This window comes from Schistocerca americana, chromosome 9 (genome assembly GCF_021461395.2).
Source record: "Schistocerca americana isolate TAMUIC-IGC-003095 chromosome 9, iqSchAmer2.1, whole genome shotgun sequence".
Taxonomy (NCBI): Eukaryota; Metazoa; Arthropoda; class Insecta; order Orthoptera; family Acrididae; genus Schistocerca; species Schistocerca americana.
Genome location: NC_060127.1, coordinates 3,745,224 through 3,768,593, shown reverse-complemented (window position 1 = coordinate 3,768,593; position 23,370 = coordinate 3,745,224). Strand labels below are relative to the sequence as shown.

Here is a 23,370-nt window from a genome sequence, read left to right as displayed (position 1 = left end):
ACAAATGACACTGGGTTTGAAGCAGTCATTGAAGTGAAGCGCGTTTTTTCGGGCAACATATTCAGCAACTGGGTGGTCCAGCTATCTTGGCGCAGTTTGTTGGTGGCCATTCATGCAGACAGACAGCTTGTTGGTTTTCATGCCCACACAGCACAGTGCTTGCAGCTTAATTTGTACATTACACGACTGCTCTCAAAGATCGCCCTGACTTTGATTGGATATGTGATTATCTGTGACCGGAGTGGAATTGGTGGTGGTGGGAAAGTGGCTGGGGCAGGTCTTGAATCTAGGTCTACTACAAGGATATGAACCTTGACGCAAGGACTTGGGAGCAGGGATGGAAAAGGATGTTGCGTAGGTTTGGTGTTGCGGAATACCAATGTATGAGGGGTGGGAGGCTATTGGGTAAGACATTCTTCATTTCAGGGCATGGTGAGGATTAGTCAAAACCCTGGTGAAGAATGTGATTCAGCTTTTTCTGTCCTGGGTGGTACTGAGTTGTGAGGGAGCACACCTTTCTGGACGGACAGTGGGAATCTGAGAGTTGGTAGGTGACTTAAGAGACAAGGCATGGGAGATCTGTTTCTGTACAAGGTTAGGAGGGTAATTTTGGTCTATGGAGGACTCAGTGAGACCCGTGGTATATTTGGAGAGGGTCTGCTTGTCACTATAGGTGCAAAGGCTACCAGTGGTTTATGGAAGGGATTTCTTGGTATGGAATGGATGGCATCTGTCGAAGTGAAGATATTACTGATTATTGGTAGGTTTGGTATGGATGTAGTTATCAATGTGGCCATCTTTGAGGTTAACATTGTGGAAGATGGCTTGTTGCATTGAAGAGGAATGAGGCAGATGGTGTTGAGATTTTGGAGGAATGAAGATAGTTTGCCATCAACCCTGTTCCGGGTCATGAAGGTATCATCAATGAATCTAAACCAGGTGAGGGGTTTGAGATTCTGAGTGGTTAGGAGGGATTCCCCTAGATGGCTCATGAACAGGTTGGCATATGATGGTGCCATGTGGGTGCTCATTGCTGTACCACAGATTTGTTTGTGGGTGATGTCTTCAAAGGGGAAGTAATTGTGGATAAGCATATAGTTGGCTATGGTGAACAGGAAGTAAGTTTCCAAAATGAGATTTTCACTCTGCAACAGAGTGTGCGCTGATATGAAACTTCCTGGCTCATTAAAACTGTGTGCAAGACCGAGACTCGAACTTGGGACCCTTGCCTTTCGCGGGCAAGTGCTCTACCATCTGAGCTACCCAAGCACGACTCACGCCCCGTCCTCACAGCTTTACTTCTGCCAGTACCCCATCTCCTACCTTCCAAACTTTACAGAAGCTGTTCTGCAACCCTTGCAGAACTCACACTCCACCACCTAGAAACTGACACTGACGTTATAATCCTACCTGCTGACAAAGGCCCCACCACTGTTGTTTTGAACCACAGTGATAACCTGACAGAAGGACTCCACCAGCTGTCAGATTTATTCACCCATAAAGCCCTGCCACAGTGACTGCATTCCGGAAATACAGGATCTCCAGTCTCTCCGCAAATCCTTAGGCCCATTGTAAAACATCTCCCCTCAGTCTATTTCTCTCCTCACCCCTACCACTCCCTGACCCCTTACCTTCTACATTCTTCGCAAAGGATATAAAATCAATCACCCACGATGCCCCATTGTGTCCAGTTACTATGTCCCCACTGATAGAATCTGTTCTCTTGTGTACCAATACCTTCAGCCTAGTACCCATAATCTACCTCCTATATCAAAGACACCAACCATTTCCTCCATCAACTCTACACAGTTCCTGTTTCTTTACCACATGACACCCTGCTCATCATTATAGAAGCCACCTCTCTCTTCACTCACATCCCCTACACCCAATGTCCAATTGATTCCAAACCTACAACCTCTTTCCTGTTCACCATGACCAACTATATCCTCACCCACAATTACTTCACTTTTGAATGCATCACCTTCAAACAAATCTGTGGTACAGCAAAGGGCTCCCACATGGCACCATCGTAAGGCATTCAATTCCTTGGCATCTGTAAGAATCCTTTCTAGCCATCCAGAATCCCAAACTGCTCACCCGGTTCAGATTCACTGACGATATCTTCGTGACCTGAATCAAGGGTGAGGATATCCTATCCACATTGCTCTAAAACCTCAACACCTTCTCCCACATTGGCTTCACCTGGTCCTCCTCAATGCAACAAGCCACTTTCCTCAGTATTGACATCCACCTCAAAGATCGCAACATCAGTACCTCTGTCCATATCAAACCTATCAACCACCAGAAATACCTCCACTTTGACAGCTGCCACCCATTCCATATGAAAATTCCCTGCCATACAGTTTCATCACTCACAGCCATCGCATGTGTAGTGACAAGCAGACGCTCACCACATATTGAGATCTCCATAGACCGAAATGACCCTCTCAACCTCATCATGCCTTGTCTCTCCAGTCACCTACCACCTCCCACATTCCCACTGTTCCACCACAAAGGAGCATTTCTCTCGTGACTCAGTACCACCCAAACTGGAGCAGCTGAATCACATTCTCCATCAGGGCTTTGACTACCTCTCTTCATGACCTAGGAGAAGAATATCCTGCCTACTCTCCTCTGCCAGCCACCAAACTTATGCAGTATCCTTTTCCACTCCTACTTCACTCTGCTCCCAAGCTCTTGCCTTATGGCTCATATCTCTGCAACAGGCCTAGATGTAAGACCTATCCCATACATCCTCCCACCACCACCACCTACTTCAGTCCGGTCACAAGCATGACCTATACAATCAAAGGCATCTGTGAAAGCAGTCATGCCATTTACAAATTAAGCTGCAACCACTGTGCTGCATTCTAGGTGGGCATGATAACCAGCAATATGTCTGTCTGCATGACTGGCCACTGACAAACTGTGGTCAAGAGACAGCTGGATCACCCTATTGTGGAACACATTGCCCAACACTATGTTCTTCATTCCAAAGACTGCTTCACAGGCTGTGCCATCTGGAGATTTCCTATCTACATCAGTGTTTCTGAGTTGTGCAAGAGGGAACTCTCCCTGCAATATATCCTACATTCCCCTAACCTCCCTGGCTTCAACCTTGACTTGTCCCTGTCCTTCACCCATTTATCCCCTTCCCTACTCCCTGACCAGTACTGCACAGCCTTTTGTTACACCAGTGTACCCATTAGTCTCTCCTACCCTGTCCCCTCCATGCTCCTGTATGCTTCCACAAGCAACATAACGGCTCAGCCACCCGAAACCTGCTGTGCTCCCTGCCCCCCCCCCCCCCCCCCCCAAGCCTCTTTCTTACCCCCTCCACCTAAACTGCTTTCCCCATCAGCCGCAGTTGTTTGCAGTGTGGCCAGAGACACTGGTCTTGTGTGTACGAGTCGTACTGGCATGAATGTGTGCATGTTTTCTATTTAAGAAGAAGGCTTTTTGACTGAAGGCTCACGCGTATAGCAGTCCTTTTGTTCTGCCTGTCTGTAACTCAACATGTCCGCTATACGGTGATAGCAATATTTTCCATTGTTTCATTTTGCCTGGAGCTTTAAAATTCTCAATGGAATTAAAATTGTTTTGAATTTTCTTCATTTATAGGTTGGGTTATTTGTTTGATTAAATTATGAGACACATCCTCTGGCCAGTACTTACTTCAGGAAGCAAAATGTACGGTACTGCTGACTGTCAGTTATGAACGTGATATACTTCCCAGCTTTTAGAACCAACAGCTCTTTCCTTGGTGAGGAGAAAAGGGATAGATTGGCGAAGGTTAAAAAGGACGTGCAGGTGGCTTAGATCCCAGAATGAGGGAGACTCATCATTAGTGAAGAAGTGGGTAGAAGTAAATGAAAAGGGGCGGGGGGGGGGGGGGGTAGGTGAGAGAGAGTAGTAGATCAGAGATAATACATCAGTAAGCACTGTGGTTGTTTCAGTCCAGAAAAAGTCACTGCACATGTAATAAAAAGTTATGAAAAAGATGGCAAATGGGGGATGGGGCATGTTAATGGAGATTAAGACAGGAAAGTTTTTGGGATGCAAGGATGTGATGGAGGGCAAGTTCTTATCTTCAGAGTTCAGGGAAAGTAGTGTCAGGCGAGGTAGTCCAAATAGCCCATGAGGTGTAGCAGGCACTCAGATCCCTTGAGACATGCTGTAGAGCAACTGAGTATTGGCTATCCCTAAGGTTGACAATTCCTGTTTGTCCATTTATGAGCTCAGCCAGTTTAGTGGCAAGCATGCCTAGGTAATGTGCTGAGTAATGGGCACAAATTAATTGATAAACAATCCCTGTGGTTTCACAAATTACTCTGTGGAATTGTAGAATTTACCAATGGTGGGGCCCAGCAAAGACTATATTGTGGGAACAATTGCATGGGAAGGAACCTTGGGGTACCAGTAACTGTTCAGGAATGTCGTAAGGCTAAACTAGGATTTACTGAGGTAAAGACAGCAATGAATGGTGACAGTTGGGAGGATATTGGGGAGAGAGGATCACATTTCAGGGTTCTATTTCAGAAAATCATTGCCTTCTGCAGAGTAAAGCACTGAGGCCAAGGTAGTACTGAGTGATGAGAGGGGTGCTTCTCAGCTTCTTTTCCAAAGTGTGAACTGTATCAGTCGGGATATGAGGAGGCTACTGGTCAGAAGATTTGTTTGTGGGTAAGACCTGTGAAGTAGTTGTGGGAAAGGAAAGTCTGGGAGAGATTGCTGCTATAGGTGTTGAGTGATTCAGTGGTATAGCAGGTATGTTTGCCATAGATTATTGGCTGGTTTTACATGGGCTGAGGTTTGGGTGTGGGTTTCAGTGAGGTCAAAGCCAAGAAAGATGACTTTGGGTTGAACCAGCTGAATGAGAATTGGGGGTAACAGTCAGGTTGTTGCAAGAATTGAAAGTGTTCTTTGTCACTAGTCTGGATAACCCAAATGTTGTCAACAAACTAGTACAGAGCCAGGTGGTCCAGTCCATCTGTCTCGAGAAGTGCCTCTTTTGTGTGGACCATCCTGGTTCCCACAGCAGTTTTCTTCATTTTTTGTACATCCTCATCTAGGTACATCCTCTGCAAGCTACCATATGGTTCCAGGTGGGGGATACCTTGTACCACTACTAGTCATTTTCTTTCCTGTTCCACTTTCAAACAGAGTGAGGGGAAAACAACTGTCTATATGCCTTTGTACAATCCCTAATTTCTTGTCTTTGTAGTCCTCATGTGAAATGTATGTTGGGGGTAGTAGAATCATTCTGCAGTCAGCTGCAAATGCCAGTTGTCTAAAGTTTTTCAATAGTGTTTCATGAAAACATCGTCCTCTTCCCCAAAGGGATTAACATAAGTTCACAAAGAATCTCCATAATGCTCGCATGCTGATCAAACCTACCCGTAACGAATGTAGCAGCACACCTCTGAATAGCTTCAATGTCTTACCCAACCCAGTGGGGATCCAAAATTCCCTAACAGTACCCAAGAATTGGTCGCACAAGTGTTCTGTTTGTGATCTCCTTCATAGGTGAGTTACACTTTGCTAGGATTTTCCCACTAAACTCAAGTTGACCTGTCACCGTCCCTGCTTCTGTCCTTACCTGTTCATTACATTTCATATCACTTTGGAAAGTTATTCCTAACTGCCGCGACTAAGTCAAGAAGCACACCAGTAGTACTGTATTCTCACATTACGTGATTGATTTTCCTATTCTTCTGCATTTTTATTTTCCTATTCTTCTGTGTTTTGATTTTCCTATTCATCTGCATTAACATATGCTTTTCTATGTTTACAGCAAGCTACAATTCATCACACCACATACAAATTCTGTCTAAGTCAGCCTTATCTTTCTACAGTCACTCAACTAAGATATGTTCCCATACACTACAGCATCATCAGCAAGCAATCACAAATTGCTGCTCGCCACTCTGTTGGATCATTAATGTATTGGAAGAACAAGACGGTCCTATCAATTTTTCTGAAGCACTCCTGAAGATACCCTTGTTTCTAACACATGCTTGCCATTGACAACAATATACAGGGTTCTATTACTTAAGAAGTCTTTGAGCCATTTACATATCAGGGAACCTAATCTGTATGCTGGGCTTTTTGTTAACAGTTTGCAGTGGGACTCTGTGTATGGTCCACAGAAGTGAAGTATCTGGTAAGGATGAAGTTGGCTAAGGTGACAATAAACAACATTTTTGGAAGGCTTCCAGCTGACCAATGGGAGAGAGGGTGTTCTTGGGCTGACATGATACATGTATGTGGGATGTTTGTGTTAAGTGAGGTTGTGAAGATGGTGATGAGGAGGGTTATATGTGCAAAACGGATGGGAATTATTTTGAAGTGTTCCAGAGTGTGATTGGTGACTTTTATGTGCGATGGGAGGCTCTGTGTGACGGGTTTAAAGTGGTGCTTAACCTGGGCTGAGATGTGTTCAGTGGGGGCTTTTTAGCCGGCTACTATGAGACGGCCAGGATGGTTGTACTTGGATATTTTGGGAAGTAGGTAAAAGTGGGCTTGTGTGGGTCAGGAAGTATAAGAAGTGCTATGTAAGCAGCTGGTAGTGTTTATGACAATCCTAGCTTTTTCAGTATTTTTGTAACACAGTCTGGGTAGTTGTAATGGGATCATTAGGGGTAATTTTATATGTCAATACAATTTTGTATGTCAGTGTCCAGTGCGGCAGCCAGCTGAAAGCTTTTGACAGTCATTTTGTTGTGCCTATCTGCAACTCAACATATCCACTATATAAAGAACAGTGATCTATCCTTTTCATAATATTATCATTATTCCAGCGTGTCTTTTCCATTGTTTGATTTTGTTCTTACTGACCTGGTTATCATGGATTTTAAGGTTGGTTACATAGTTTGGTTAGTTTGGAATGTGATTATTTGCTTGTCAGTTGGCAACCAATGAATCTCAACACAAAAATACAATTGCCATAATAGATTAATGTGTAGCATAGCCCTATATATACATTTGTGAGGTATGGGGGATTGTGGGGATGGGCGGCAGCAATGATCAAGTCATGTTGCGGCAGGCATGCCTGAAGGTGGCAGTCAGTGGGATCTTCAGGAAGTTTAGGAAAGTCTCACAGTATTTGGTGTGTTGTTTTGCCCTCTTGTGTTCTTCTCACAAGCCCATAAGCAATTGCACACTGTCCAATTGTCTTTTCACGATGACTGCATGGGCTGTCAAGGCTAATATCCACATCCTGGGTCTGTGCGTCTGTCTGGCGAACAGTTTTGCAATAGGGATGCTGAATGTTATAATTTGTATGTTGCGTGGATCGCTCCTGTTTATATCAGCTACCTAACAAAAACTTCAGTTCACGCTTCAGCCCATTTTCCCATTCTTAAATTGTCAGTATTGGTGAGGCTGAGGAATAGCTCTCCAGCTTTGTACATTATGGGGGAATCCTGCCTGCACCTCAGGCACAGGTGATCTGTTGATCTGATGGAATTACATTTTTCTGGAGACAAATGAGTCTCAACTTTATCTTCGATAACAGTAGTCCGGGTAGCTGTGATATTCCCAACGCTACGGTGGTGTAGGGGTTAGCACATTTGCCTGGTAAGTAGGAGCCCAGGGTTCAAGTCTTTGCTGGCTATCTGTCTGTGAACAAATGTGCCACTGCTCCATCGTGCGTCACAGGTAGCGAGGACTTCCCGGCTGCTGCTGCCACCCGACGTTTCACAGCACAACACCCGCAATCGCGACCTGCTAACTTCAGCACCGCACCAGCCCTAGCCATTCACCATTGGTGATCATCTTCCTGTTTGCAATGATTTGGTGAGCTTTTCAACAAGCAACATGATGATGTTTAACTGGTCCAACACCACAGTGCAATTCGCTTTTGACTGCAAATACCATAAACCATCTGTCTTCAATACACAAGAGTGGATGTATGAAGATCTCAGAATAGGGAAGAACGAAATAGAAGGGCTGAAGCTAGACTTCACGCTGCTCAGCTTCTTCTTGAAACTTAAAATGGAGGTCAGATACGAGACACTTGTAAATGTAAATGGGGGGAATCAGAAAATTTAAGCACAGGGATGGTCGAGGTAGTGATGTGAAAATTATGTACGCCAGACTTGAAGTGAGAACTATTGAGTATATAACCTCCCATTTGAGGTTCCAAATCAGGAAGTGACGCACTGCCTCAGACTGTATGGAGAAGTTCTCTCTGTAAGGAGAGACTTCTGAGGTGCAGGCCAGGAGTCAAGTCTGTCAGCATAGTTTTAAGAAACATGTGCCATCCTTCATGGTTATAGGGGACACGGGGGGGGGGGGGGGGGGTCATGCAGCACAGCGACAACCACCAACATCCTCCATCTGCAGCTCGATCAATCATATGCATGGAAGCTGCCCGATAACCAAGAGAATGGCTCAGCTGCCACACGAAAACACTGAAAATGGGACGGAGCAGGCAGCAAGCTATGCCGGAATTTTGATGGGCGAGAGCCTGCGCACAAATGATGGACTGGCCATATCGGAAGTAGCGGTGGTGGTCGTGCCATTGAGGCCGTCCAGCTGGCAACACCGGCTCCAGCAGTAGCCACCACAGGCAGCGTAGGGGACAAGCAGTCCCGAGCTCCGACTCGGACAACAAAAACCCAATGGAGGCCAACTGCTGGCCGGTGGGTGAAGGCACACATGCCACCAAGTCATCAGCTGTGCCTGTCATCATAACAGCCAGGCACAGCCCTGACACCGCCTCACCCACATGCACTTCATACACCGAGGCAGGTGAGATGGTGATAAAGAAACTAGTCACAAAACTCACATGCATCCTCAAAGAAGCAGACGGCAAACCAAAAGAGACAAATGACAACCAGCAGTCATTGTCCAGAGCAGCAGACAAGGAAGCAAGAGCAAAGAAAAGACGGACATGTCCAGTGCGGAGGTGTCGGACACACTGTCCGCAATGACAGGAGTGCAAAACACAGAGGTCAGCCTACAGCCAGACCGGCCACAGCACAAAGAAGAAATACCCCAGTAAATTACGCCAAATGCATAAATGCTTGGGATGGGAAACTACAAGATTATCTTGTGCAATGTAAATAAAATGAGTAGCGAAATAAAAAGAGATGTTCTTATGCACTTCTTGCAGCACATAGCAGCTGACATAATAATGCTACAAGATGTAGTACCTTCGAGAATAGAATGGGTACCAGAATATGACATCTTCACCAACATCGATCCAGAAACTCAACATGGCAACTGAAATTGTGGTCAGACAGGACACAAAACTGGAAAAGCAAAACCTATGTTCAACGGCCACAGAATTGCAGTCAACGTAGAGGGAACCCCGTCGTGAGCAGAGAAATGGACAGCTCTGTCACATATGTAGAAATCTGTCTGGCAATGTTTTCTGGTCACTGTACTTATTAGTAGTGTAACATTCAGCTCCTGCAAAAGAAAACACTGGAAGATGGGAACTGAACATGCAGCATCTGCTTGATGGGAGTTTACATGTAGAAATTACAAAAACAGTAGAAGAATGCACAGAGAGGTGAGGCACCCACAGTTCCATCACAGAGTGGCCGGTACAACAAGACAAGCCAGTGATCAGAATAATGTTAATAAGATCCAGAACAGAGAAGGCATTCTGGTGAAGAAACATGGCAGACTTCTGTGCACTCTGCTTGAAGGATGGTCCAAACGCCCCAGAGGATGACCTTCTGTACCTGACGCACACGAGGAAGCTGAAGGCACGACACCTCAATGGCAAGAAACAAGAAATGCAAGGAGTTATCACTCAGAGGCAGCTCCACGGTGACATCGGAGATGAACTTGCCACATTGCACCACCTGCACAGAGAGAGACAAAGGGCCAGCAGCAAGACAGTCTCAGAGATCCATGACGCTGAAGGAAGCAGGCTGACAATGAAGAGAAAAATCATGGGCCATAGCGAAGAGCAATTCACCAACCTCTTTGGCAAAGCCGAGATAGACAACACTGAAATCATGCAAGCAAATCATCCTAGAAACCTGACAAGCTCTAACAAACTCTGGCCCAGCCCTCCTCACAGAACAAACCACACACTGGGCTAAAAGTCAACTTAAGACACAGTGTAAAAGTAAAAGCAACTGAATTTTATAAACACTTCTGGGATGTAATCGGCGAATTCAACATGGAAGTGGCCAGCAAAATTATAAATGGGAAAGAAATACCACCCATTGTCCTGGAAGGGATGGTAATTCTGATCCAAAAGAAACAGGCAGCGAAACATATTGATGACTGCAGGCCCATAATGCTGCTAAATGCCAACTATAAAACAGTTGCAAAATTTTCCTCGGAAAATATAAAAGTAGCCACGAAAAAGGACATCGCCTGTGGCAGACGTGTAGTGCTGGGCAGGAGCATCTTCTGTGTTGTCACCACATACAGGGACATAATCTCACATGCAGCAATTAATACTACAGCAGCGATTGTATCAATCAATGTCTACAATGGTTTCAATAGGACCAGTCACTGTTACCTAATAAAGACACCCATGCGAGTTGGTTGTGGTCCAAAATTCGTATGAGTCATCAAAAACATTGTCACAAATGCCAATTCAAAGATTACAATAAATGGATGGATGTCAGGAAGGGGAAAAAAAGTCAGTGCGCCAAGTGTGTCCTTTCTCCATGGACTTATTCTCCATTGCATTAGAGCCTCTGCTATGTAAACTGAGAAGCAAAATCAAAGGCTACCAAACAGGACACTCCACAGTCACTTGTGTGGCCTATGCAGATGGCATGGGAGCCCTCGCAGCTGGCGAAGAAGACATTGACAAAACTCAGCAGATCATGAAGTCATTTGAAAAAGCAACAGGCGCGAAGTTGAACCCCAGGAAAACAGCATTGCTTTCCATCAGAAATGGGAGACTTAGAGTGGAGAGGCCATGGTACCAAGTAGCTAACATAGCCTGGAAGGACAAATCAGAGTAAGCCATATCATCCTACACCAAAGGTGTGTGGTACAAAGTTGTCCACAGAACTGTCCCCACAAACGACAGACTGATGCAGATCAATCTGCGTGCTTCAGACAGACGCGAGTTTTGTAATGAAACGGACACATTACAGCACCGGTTTCTATTCAGGCAGATGGGTAGACCATTCGCAAAAAAAAAAGGTAGCACTGATAAACAGAACTGACCGTCGAACCACTTCACTCATGGCATTCACCATCCCTGATGCTTACGCTTTTCCAAGATCAAAATGGGTAGCCACAGTGTGGCTGATGGCGATTTGGTCATCACAAAAAAAGCAGACAGACACAATAAGTTTCCTGATCGACACGTGGGAGGAGAATAAGAGAGCAAAACATCAGAAAAAGTAGCGAGCGACCTTCCAGATCTATCTTGAGATCCCTGTGAACATAGCCTTCAGGGATGCTCTCTGCAAGCTGTGAGCAATGGTTACACCACCCGTGCAACTCATAACCACCAGCAATGCCAACCAGGCAACCTGTGGCTGACACCAAACACAGAGCCCGTGATCAATGCCGACCCAGCAGCCAGGAACTGACATCAACCACACAACCCTTGACCAAAGCCGACACCACCCACCTATGCTCCTGACGTCACTGCCAATGGCCTCTTACCACTCTCACACCCTACTAAGTGATAAAACACCCCCTCCCTCCCTCCCTCATGAAATATGCTATTCAATACCACTTCAATTGCACGCAAGCTATCGTGTTGGAACTACAACGCGATTTTGTCATGCAGTGAAACATCTTGTAGTAACATCGGTAGAACATTACATAGGAAATCAGCATACATTGCACCATTTAGATTGCCATCAATAAAATGGGGGCCAATTATCCTTCCTCCCATAATGCCGCACCACACATTAACCCACCAAGGTCGCTGATGTTCCACTTGTCGCAACCGTTGTGGATTTTCCGTTGCTTAATAGTGCATATCATGCCGGCTTACGTTACCGCTGTTGGTGAATGACGCTTCGTCGTAAATAGAACGTGTGCAAAAAATCTGTCATCGTCCCGTAATTTCTCTTGTGTCCAGTGGCAGAACTGTCACCGCTGTTCAAAGTCGTCGCCATGCAATTCCTGGTGCATAGAAATATGGTACGGGTGCAATCGATGTTGATGTAGCATTCTCAACACCGACGTTTTTGAGGTTCCCGATTCTCATACAATTTGTCTGCTACTTATGTGCGGATTAGCCACAACAGCAATTAAAACACCTACTTGGGCATCATCATTTGTTGCAGGTCGTGGTTGATGTTTCACATTTGGCTGAACACGTAACTATCCGGCGAACGGTCCGGACACTTGGATGATGTCGCCAGGATACCGAGCAGCATACATAGCACACGCCCGTTGGGCATTTTGATCACAATAGCCATACATCAACACGATATCGACCTTTACTGCAATTGGTGAACAGTCCATTTTAACATGGGTAATGCATCACGAAACAAATACCATTCGCACTGGCGGAATGTTACGTGATACCACGTACTTATAACTTTGTGACTATTACAGCGCTATCTATCACAAAGCGAGAAAAGTGGTCCAACTAAAACATTCATATTTCTTTACGTACTACACAAATATGTAATAAAAAATGGGGGTTCCTATTTAAAAAAGCACAGTTGATATCCGTTTGACATATGGCAGTGCCACCTAGCGGGCAAACCATAGCACCATCTGGTTTCCCCCTTCAAGCCAGACGAGGTTCGTTCTTTGTAGTTTTTTCGTTTGCTTTGTAGTTTTTTCGTTTGATGCTTATTTCGTGAGATATTTGGCCCGGTCACTATCAATGGACCACCCTGTTTATGTTTTTCATGTATTTCTGTTTGATTGTGGGTATATTCCTAATAGTTTGTATTCCTGTTGTAAGTTTGACACCGTCTGTCCAATAATTATTGGTGGGTGATTAAGATGTGGGAAAAAAATAGTATTGGAGTAGTAGGAGATGGCCAAATGAGAAGTTCCGCGATTCATCAAAAATCCCTTATTATAGCAGCTGCTATGAAAATTTTTGTTATTGCTGTTGTATTCGATTGTTACTGATCGTTATCAAGCACAAGAAATTTCCCAATCACAATAACTGTGTGAGTACTGACATGACATGACATGGCATGACATTTCACACCATGGTACATAACATGGAAACCACAAATTGGACAGCAAAACTCAATACATAAAATTTAAACACTGTTCAGAGGGTCCATTGTGTCAATAACAAATGAGTAGTCTCTTACACTATGTCCAATCTTAAGATACTTGTAAACGATTGGAATATCATCACTGTACACATTGTCCAGTTTACGTTTTTGATTTATGTAGATTGGGATGGATCATCACATTTGAATCCACACATACTGTAACAGAATAAATAAAAATTTTGAAAAAGATTGGTCGAATGTTTTGCAAAATGATTTGTCTAAAAGTAAGAAATGAAACAGGTTAGGGTAACACTTGAAGCACCTTTGAATGGTGCTCAATATCACGTACAGCAGTTGGGACACTCACATGTTAGTGACATAAGGTGACCACTAAGTGAAATTCCACCAGCATAATATCCTCTACTATTCTTTAAAATTCTAAGACCCTAAACTGAACATTGAACTTCGAATTTTCAACCAGCACCTCATTTGCTCTACATGATTTCAAGCATAATTCAAAAGCACATCGAATGTTTCTCTGGTCTGTTTTTTTTTCTTGCTTTTATACAAGTCATTTGACCCATCTTTTTTTTCAAAAATTTTATTTATTTCCAAGTTTCACAAAGAAAACATGATGTCCATATATATTCTAAAAATGTATGTAAGTTCCACATCTCCTTCTAAACCACTGGACCAATTTCAACCAAACTCGACACACATATCACTTACTCTCTGGAAAGAATCGTATTGGAGGTAAGAACCACTTACCTATCAAAGGGATGGTGGTGGGGGTGAAAAAGTAGTGTAGCTTATGAAGGCCAAATAGCTAGACTCACCTGAGGATGGCTGGCAGTAGTCCTGTCGAAATACCGTGGATGGAAGCGAACGACGACCGGCTGCAAGCCCAAAATCTTTTTGAATAACTAGACTATATTTATCCAGTATCAGTGAATGAGAGTACTAAGTGACTTTCAACAAATTTTACATGTATCTGCAAAGTTTAAAGTTCATTTATTTATTTAGCAGCTTATGATGTACATCTATGGAGTAAGTCCAAGTACATATTTGCTTTGTCAGTTTTCCAATAAAATATATTACTTTTACTGATTCTAAATTTTAGCCACAACATTTCTGGAAATTTACATCATAGTTATAAAATTTTAGATACTGTAAACTGAACGGATTTTATGAGGCATACATAATCTGTGTACCTAAACTACTGAACATTTAACTGCAATAATTCTATGCTATGGGTTCATCATTTTATATATGTGGTATAATACAGTCATGTAGATCCCATTTTGTTTACATTTAAAAAAAATTAAGAGCAATAATACTGTAGAAAACAAAATATTTAGGTAAAACAATGCTGTTTTTTTTTTTAAGTATACTATGCCTGTTTGCTTCAGTTATTTTCGTTTGAAAGAAATTCTCTGATTGGATATAAAGGGGTTTCTAATAGCAGTTGTTTGATTGACTGTTTAAACTTATCCTTCGATGTGGCATTAGTGATGTGTGGTGGTAAAGAGCTGTACAACTTTACTGCCATGTAACCACTGATTCTCTCATATTGAGTTGTGTTATGCTGCAGAATTCTTAATTTCTTGGTGTTTCTGGTGTGGTGGAGGTGTACATCTTCATTTTTGTTGAATTTATCTTTATAATCCCAAGCAAGGAGTAGATATTTATGTATATACAAGCTGTAGAAGGTTAGAATCTTATATTTTTTGAAAAGAGGCTTGCAAATATCTCTTGTTCTTTTGTTTCCTATTACTCTAATTGCTCTCTTTTGTAATTTGAATATTTTAATTGCCTCAGTCGAGTGGCCCCAGATTTCTATACAATAGCTCATTATAGCATTGAAGTATGAAAAATACACCATGCGCACATCATCTTCAGTTATTACTGACTTAATTTGTCTTGGAGCAAAAACAGCACTGCTAAGTTTATTGCTTATATTGGAAATATGATCTTTCCATCCTAAACAACTGTCCACGGTGATCTCTAAAAATTTAGCATTTTCGACTACTCTTACACCTAGCTCTTGTAAATTTGTCAGTTCACTTGTTTTTCTTATGTTGTTCCTAAATAGGATTGCATTAGTTTTCTCATAATTGAGAATTAACTTCAAGCCATTGGGTGATCATTTCATCTGTTTGATTACTTTTACTTATGGCCTCCCGTAAGCTCGGTCTCACAGTTATGCTTGTTGTGTCATCTGCGAAGAGTATCAATTCACTGTCTACGTTATAAGGTAAATCATTTACGTATATAAGGAAACGGAGGGGTCCTAGAATACTACCCTGTGTCACCCCATGTTTTATATCTTGTAGTTCTAATAGCTGTTTCCCTTGATTGTGTGACAATTCCACTGCTTGTTCCCTGTTCTGCAGAAATGACTTTATGATATCAAGAGCAGTTGCTCGAATTCCATTGTGGAGTCGCTTCATTATTAATATGTGGTGATTGACAAGGTCAAAAGCTTTAGGTAAGTCACAAAAAAAAACCAACTGGGATTTGGCCTTGATCTAGGCCTGCAGAGATTATATTAAAAAATATATAATTAAATGCAGCTGACACTGTAAATGTTTCCTTCTGGAACCCAAACTGTCTACCATGTATTATACAGTTTTTATCAAAAAATGCCAGTAACCTAACAAATATTATTCTTTCTAGGATCTTTGGCAAAATGGGAAGGAGGCTAACTGGTCTGTAATTATAAGGGCACATGTGAGCACCGTTTTTGAATAGTGGTAGTACTCTGGCAATCTTCATTTTATCTGAGAAGATTCCTTTTTCGAGACATTGTTGATTAAGTGACAGAGGGGGTTTAGCAATTTCCCTAGTAGTTAGCTTCAAAATTTTATTTGACAGGCCATTTGTGTCTGTGGTTGCTTTATTTTTTAGTTTCTCTATTATTTTTCTTATTTCTTGATCAGTTGCCCAATACAGGTAACATGAGTTACTGGGTAACTTTTGTTTATTCTCAACTAGTTTTTGGGCTTGCAGAGCATCACTATTGTTACCCTGTGTAAGTTGTTGGCAGATGCTGGTAAAATATTGGTTGAAAGTATTGCTAATGATTATTGGATCTTCTGTTACAACATAATTGATTTTTAAGCTTAAGCTTTTATTGTTATTTCTTGCTTTCATTGTTATTTCTTGCTTTCATTGTTATTTCCTTATGACGTTCCTGTTTCCAGGCCTATCTGGAGCTTTCCAAATTGCATGAAGAAGTTTCAACTTTTTACAGGATACTAATAGACCTTTTGTTAGCCGTGGCAGATTTCCTTGCTTTTTCTTCATTGGTTTAGGTTTGGTTGGCAAACACTCTTTAAGGATTTAAAAATATAGAAATTGTTATATTTATCAGTAACACTGTTAGATAAGTACATTTCTGGCCACTTTTCATTTTGTAGTTTTATCTTTAGGTCTGTTGGGTTAGAACTCCTCATATCTCTGTAAGGGATAAAGCTGAGTGAATCTAATTTCCCTACTTCTTTTATTATTACTGCCTGTGAGTTGTGATCTGATAAATTCATGTCTTCTATAAGGCAATTATATCTGCCAGACTGAATATTTGTAATTATGTAATCAATGCAGTTTGAATGTTCATACCTATTCTCGTATAGTTTTGTATTGTGTTATGTAAACCATACATTATAAGTAAGCTCTCTAGTTCCGTTTTATATTTTGATTCAGATATTATTCAATATTATAAAATATTGGTGGGAAACTGTACTGTAATTGACTAGTCATTCAAGATGTATGTAGTTTCAAGAAGCTTTAGAAGTGAAAAATGGACTGCAATAGTTCGTATTCCACTAGTAATTAAGTACATATCTTTGTACACTGGGTAATGGGACAACTGAATCTATCAGTACCAGATATCAACTGTATCCTGGGCAGTACTAATGATACGGCATGTAGCATCATACATGCACGAGGGAAAGAACAACTCAGTGACAGGTTTTTTGTATCTACATTATTTTTTAGAAAGTAGGCTGTGATGACAGTGATCTGTAGCATAGCCCAAGATATAGACGAAGTTGAAAGGTGAAAAGTTTGTTGTGAATTTTCGAAGCCAACAAATTTGAATACGAAATCTTGTGGTGGCATAGCGTAGTGATCTGTAGTGTAACTTGAGGCACAAGCTAGATTAAAAAGTGGCAATTTGGTTGATAGTTGGTAAAGTGGTGTCAGAGGCTTTATTTAATTCCATTATGGTTGGCGTGCTATTAATAAAGATACCTGACAAATGTTTGGCATTAAAGCTGCCCCTTAGTGTGTTGAAATTTAGTTGACACCCGCACTTTTTTGGGCTTCCTTTAACTTACAAATTTAAAATGAAAATGCAAAATTTAAGTTACTTTTTCCAGTTTTTTAAATTTTTTCCTAATTTCAAAAATCACAGAACTCTATCTTTTCTGTCATATTACGGGATGCTACTGTTGTAATTATAAACAGTATTTTCTCTGCTCCAGCTGTCTGTATTACATATATATTTGGCACTCATCATCATTATCACGGACATTTTCCAGCCTCTGGCTGGGTCTGTATGGAACATAGGCCTCTCCATCGTCTTCTGTCTTGCCACCATCTCTCCATCTTCACCTCGGTCCAGTCTTCTCCTTTCTTCTGGATGCATTTGGTACTAAAAGTGTAATTGCATTTTTGCGAATTATTTACTCGAGAAACCCCCATCAGAAAACTTTTGAAAATTACACAAAATATGTTCGGTTAATATGTTAGTAGTCACTCAAACACAGCACTTCGTTTTCTAAAACGAATGCTATTCGTGAACACTTCGTGTATTTATTTATGGATGTAGCATAAAACGTATCCCCTATAATTCTAAGAACTAGAAGCTTATTTTAGATCAGAAGTAGAAGGACTACAAATGGTAATGGCGCATATTGTGAAATATGTATAGCAACTGACAGGTAAGAAATGAAGTGTTTGCAACTGTTATAACTGGAAAAATGTGCTACACTTTGCTCTCGATAGCAGAAGGCTTGGTCATCAACTGGATTTCTGAGTAGAATGAGGAAAGAAGCTACAGCATTTGGAATCCTAAGGACATTGAAATCAAGTACTGTTGCTACCGAGGCTGGGTCACACGCAACTGAGGCCCGGTCACCTACAGCAAACATCAAATTACCCACAGTAGAGGCCAGGTTGCCTGCAGAGGAGGCTGGTATACCTACAGCAGATGACTACACACGGGTAGCAGAGCACACATCACCAGTGGGCAGGGGGGACACCTCATCGGCAGCAGAGGACTCCTCACCAGCGGCTGGGGACACCTCAGTGGCAGTGGGGAGCCCCCGTCAGCAGCAGAGGGCCTTGCGTCGACAACTGGAGATTGGACAGCAGCAGTAGTGGGAAACTCTATACTGGCAGCTACCGATTCGGCCTCGCCAATAACTGCTTTGGAGAGCACTATGGTGCAGTCGAAACGAAGACTTGCAAGAAGCAGGACACTTACAGTGCTCGGGGATTTTTGGTATCTCGCCTCAAAACAGCTTCCGTTGTAACGTGGCAAAGTGTGAGTACAAGTCACCAGCCTCTATCTCGGCAGTTTTCATATTTTAAGGTATAATACCCAGAGTCTGAGAAATAAATCCTTTGAACTGCTATTAAGTATGTCAATATTGGCTGTATATGTATCGCGGAGTGCTGGTGCAGGGATCTAGAATTGAGTTCTGTTAACATCAACCATTACAAGTTGGTTGGTTAGTTAGTTTGGTAGTGAAGTTTGTATTTTGCTAAAATCTAATGTGAAATACAAAAGGAGGAGTGAGGCAGAAGTTTTGAGTATTGAAAAGCATTTCGAAGCTGCCGGTGTTCGACTGCATGGCGAGCTGGGTAACATCGTAATTATAGCATTTTATAGAGCTCCTAGTGAGGATAGACTAATAAACTGAAGTATCTGCTGGACATTATATTTACTGAAAAAGCACTATAATTGTCTGTGGGGACTTCAATATAGACCTTATGCATGAATTTGCATCTAGGAAGCTGTTTTTTAATGTACTGCACAGCTTAAATATGTTTCCTGTTATAAATAACCCCATAAGAATAACAAATGGAATGGAAAATCTCATAGACAACATACTTTCTAATACTGATACCACTGAGAGAGGAATTAGTACTAACATAGCGCTATCTGAATATAATGTCCTAATCCTTACAATTCCCGCTGTACCTATGAAAGAAAGGAATGTATTTCTTTCTTATAAAAGAAATTATCTGCAGAAAATTGTGTTTAGTTTTGTTTGTAGTCTTAACTAATGCATCCTCATCAGAAGTGCTTCCACAGTCAAGTACTAACAATGCTTGTAATGTTTTCAGTATTCATGTCCAGTTTTGAAATGTGTTTTTGTGGTGTCACCGCCAGACACCACACTTGCTAGGTGGTAACCTTTAAATCGGCCGCGGTCCGTTAGTATACGTCGGACCCGCGTGCCGCCACTATCAGTGATTACAGACCGAGCGCCGCCACACGGCAGGTCTAGAGAGACTTCCTAGCACTCGCCCCAGTTGTACAACCGACTTTGCTAGCGATGGTTCACTGACAAAATTCGCTCTCATTTGCCGAGACGACAGTTAGCATAGCCTTCAGCTACGTCATTTGCTACGACCTAGCAAGGCGCCATTATCAGTTGCTATTAATATTGTGAATCATGTAACGGCAAGACCCACGTTCACCATTAATGGATCAAAGTTAAGTATTCCACCAGCTACGTCCGTTTTTTTCTAAAGTCTAAATTCCTTGTCCTGTTCCAGACCTCACACCAGCCTGCGTGAGTTAAAAGCGTGCCTTTCGGCTTCCTCTAATATCCATGAGCTTACTCTCCTACCAATCCACAACAGTTTTCCTAAGAAACTGACTTGAGCCCATTCATGTCAGACCACGGTATTAATATTTCCAGCTGGACTTTAAAAATACTCAGTTCTCAAATGAAAAGATCCACAGATTCCCAGTTTATTGACTATGTTAAGACTTATAGGAAAACATATCGACGGTTAACTGCGAAGCAAAATTGCTTAGAAATGATAACATAATAAGAATGTCCCACAACAAATCAAAATCTGTGTGGGACATTGTAAATAAGGAAACAGGGAAGATGCAAGAAGAGCAGGAAATCACTCTTACAAATGCTGATGATAACAATATTGGCAAAAAGACCTACCAAATTACATAAATGATTACTTTATAAATGCTTCCCAGAAACAGCTTAAATTTTAGCAATCAGGAAAAACTTAGGTTTTGCACACCAGCGTACCACATGAGGCTAGTTCCAACTAATGAGCTCTTGACTCACATTGTTAATTATCATTAAGAGGCCGGAAAAGGAAATAGCTTTTAGATCAGAGATCAGTGCTAAAATCATTTCTTGTTGAGAAGTGTTTCTACAATGTAAATGAATATGTTAGTCTTTAGGATTACTAGCCTTCAATTATCATTGGGTTCTTTTGATTCTATTGACTGATGTATCATCGGTGCTGTGTTTGTCTTTGCAAAGAATATTTCTGCTGTTGTCTTCTGTTTCCTCTGTTTCAGATGGTGTGTGATGCACCTCTGCCGAGGAAAGATCTGTGCTAACCTAATTGTGATGGTTTTAGTATCAGCAAGTTTTCATGCTAACGTAAATGTGATGATTTTAGTGTCAGCACGTTTTCGTGTTGCTTCATACCTTTTAGCAGTACTATGTAATATGCTCTTGTGTTTTATTTTTTGAGGGGTGTTTTGAATCAAAGTTTCATGTTTTATCTACATCATTGATTGACTTATTGTACATTTTGTACTTTTATGCAGTGTCATGTAATTTGTGTGTGTGTGTTTTATTTTTTCAGTAGTTTTCTTATTTTCAAAATTCCTTTTCATTCATTTATGTATCATACATGTTGCACTCACAATGCAGACGATGTATTTAGTTATTCTTCTTCCAATTGTGTACCAAGCGAGGTGACTACTTCAGTCTTAATGTACTGGACTTGCGTTCTGGATGACAGGGATTACTCCTTATCCAGCCATCCTGACTTGGGCCTTCCATAGGTTACCCTTGTCACAAAGTTGAATGCTGGGATAGTTTCTTTGATTAGGCCATGGCCCATTTCCTACTCTATCCTCACCTTATTGCGTCCTCTTTTGGACCTTATTGCGTCCTCTTTTGGAAATGTTTTATATGTATGTATTACTTCTGTTTGTTTCTGACATGTCTGACAGTATTGTATCAAATTTTCTGTGGACAAATAAATAAACAAACAAATAATACTCTCTACAATGATAACAAATCAGTGGCAATCATACAAGACACACTAACAAATACAAAATTAAATATTTAGGCTAAACCTCCAAGGCTTTTGAGATCAAAACTGGTGTAAGGCAGGGAGATAGTGTCCCCACAGCTGTCCAGTTGTGCACTAGAAAAGGTAATCAGGGAATGGAGGGAAAGAACAGAAGAAGGAATTTGAAGAATCACAACTGGGAGCGAAGAGGATAATATGAGTTTTGATTGTCTGGCTTTTGCAGATGATCTTGCCACCTTTACTGAACCAGTAGGAGATGCAACAATGCAGATAAATCTTCTATAAGATACAGCTTCAAAAGCAGACCTACGTATATCTTTTGAAAAAAATAGAGTGCATGACAGATGTGTAGGAGGCACTGAAAACATGGAAACTGATTATGGTAGAATAAAAAAGGCTAAAAAATGTAAACATCTAGGTTAAATAATACAACCAAACACTTAAGACAAAGAAGCTAATCTAGCAGGGGCAAGAAAAATGGAGGTTGCTTTTCAACTAAGTAACAAAAAACTGTGCAACAAGAAATCTGTTTCCATAAATGCAAAACTTTTGCATTGCAAGACTGTCATTAAACCAGAATGCCTTTATGCACCAGAACACCTTTCATTAAATACAGCCAAACAATCATGTGAAATAGAAAAGAAGGAAAGGAAAATAATCAGGAAAATCTTGAGACCAAAATATGAAGATGGGAAATGGAAACCGAGAAGCAGCAAAGAACTTTGAAAAAATAGCATGAATATCAGACACAATGAGGAAGAGAAGAGTTGCATCCTATGTACACATATAAAGGCTAGATGAAAACAGGACAACAAAAAGAGTTTTTAACTTCTTCGACAGAAACTCCAAAACATCAATGATGCGGACAAAAGAAGTTAATGCATACCTGAAGGAAATGGAAATAATGAAGGAAGAAATGGGAGAAAGAGAAAGGTTCAGAGCAAAAGTAAAAGGTTTCAAGAGAAAACAAAGACCAGGAGTAAACAGAGAGACAGGTGTGATATGGACAGAAATAAGAAGAGCAAAACATGGGGAAAGGATAAAAAATTACTGGAAAGAAAGAAAGGAGAAAGACTGATGACCATAGATGTTAAGTCCCATAGTGCTCAGAGCCAAAGAAAGGAGAAAAGAAAGAATACACAAGTTATTTCAGAAAAAAGAAGAGCAAAACATGGGGAAAGGATAAAAAATTACTGGAAAGAAAGAAAGGAGAAAAGAAAGAATACGTAAGTTATTTCATGTGGTCATTAGTAGGCAAAAAAGCTCCCTATAACATTGCATATATATATTTTAGTCCAGGCAGATTAGGAAAAATGGAGGAAAAATTCATAAAGTTTTGAAACTTTGGGAAAACATTCTTAGGGGATGAAGAAGTAAAAATTCAGGAAAGTTCCCTCCCTTATTGGGGAAGCTTCCCCCTCCTCCAACCCTTAATGTAATTTATTTTCCTTTTTCCAAACTTTACAGAAAACGGTTCATTTAACAAAGTTATCTATATGACAGAAAATATTTCTTGTTAAATTCTACTCAGAGAATGTCAAATGCATGTTTAAGCAAGGTAATTAGTTTGAGTGCTAAAATTTGTACGTAAAAAAAGTGAAATTTCTTTCAAAGAGACTTTTATTTATATGGAACAATTTTGCTTTATAGTCTTTTACTTTAGATTTATGCAACTTAAATAATTGGAATGAAAATTTTTTCATGAAAATTAAGATTTACCGTAAAACTAATCAACTTTTGTTGTAATGTATTTACAATCATATGTACAGCATGTAGATAAAGAAAATACAACAATATCTATCAAATAAAGAAATTCTTGTAAATACTTTGTTAAACATAAAACCATCATCCAAATCTTCTGTCAAATCACTGTGAGGCACGTTAGTGCAGCGTATGTCCATGACAGTTTTGTTGTGCAATGTAG

At 41.1% G+C, this 23,370-nt stretch overlaps 1 protein-coding gene across 1 annotated transcript in view; it reads left to right on the top strand.

Moving 5' to 3' along the window:
- The first annotated feature begins 8,624 nt into the window (after positions 1-8,624).
- LOC124551187 (vegetative cell wall protein gp1-like) overlaps positions 8,625-23,370 on the top strand; it is an 82,111-nt gene continuing 67,365 nt past the window's right edge. The window contains exon 1 of the mRNA XM_047126176.1: positions 8,625-8,754. Within this exon, the coding sequence (XP_046982132.1) occupies positions 8,625-8,754 (130 nt within the window). The remainder of the gene's footprint in view (positions 8,755-23,370) is intronic.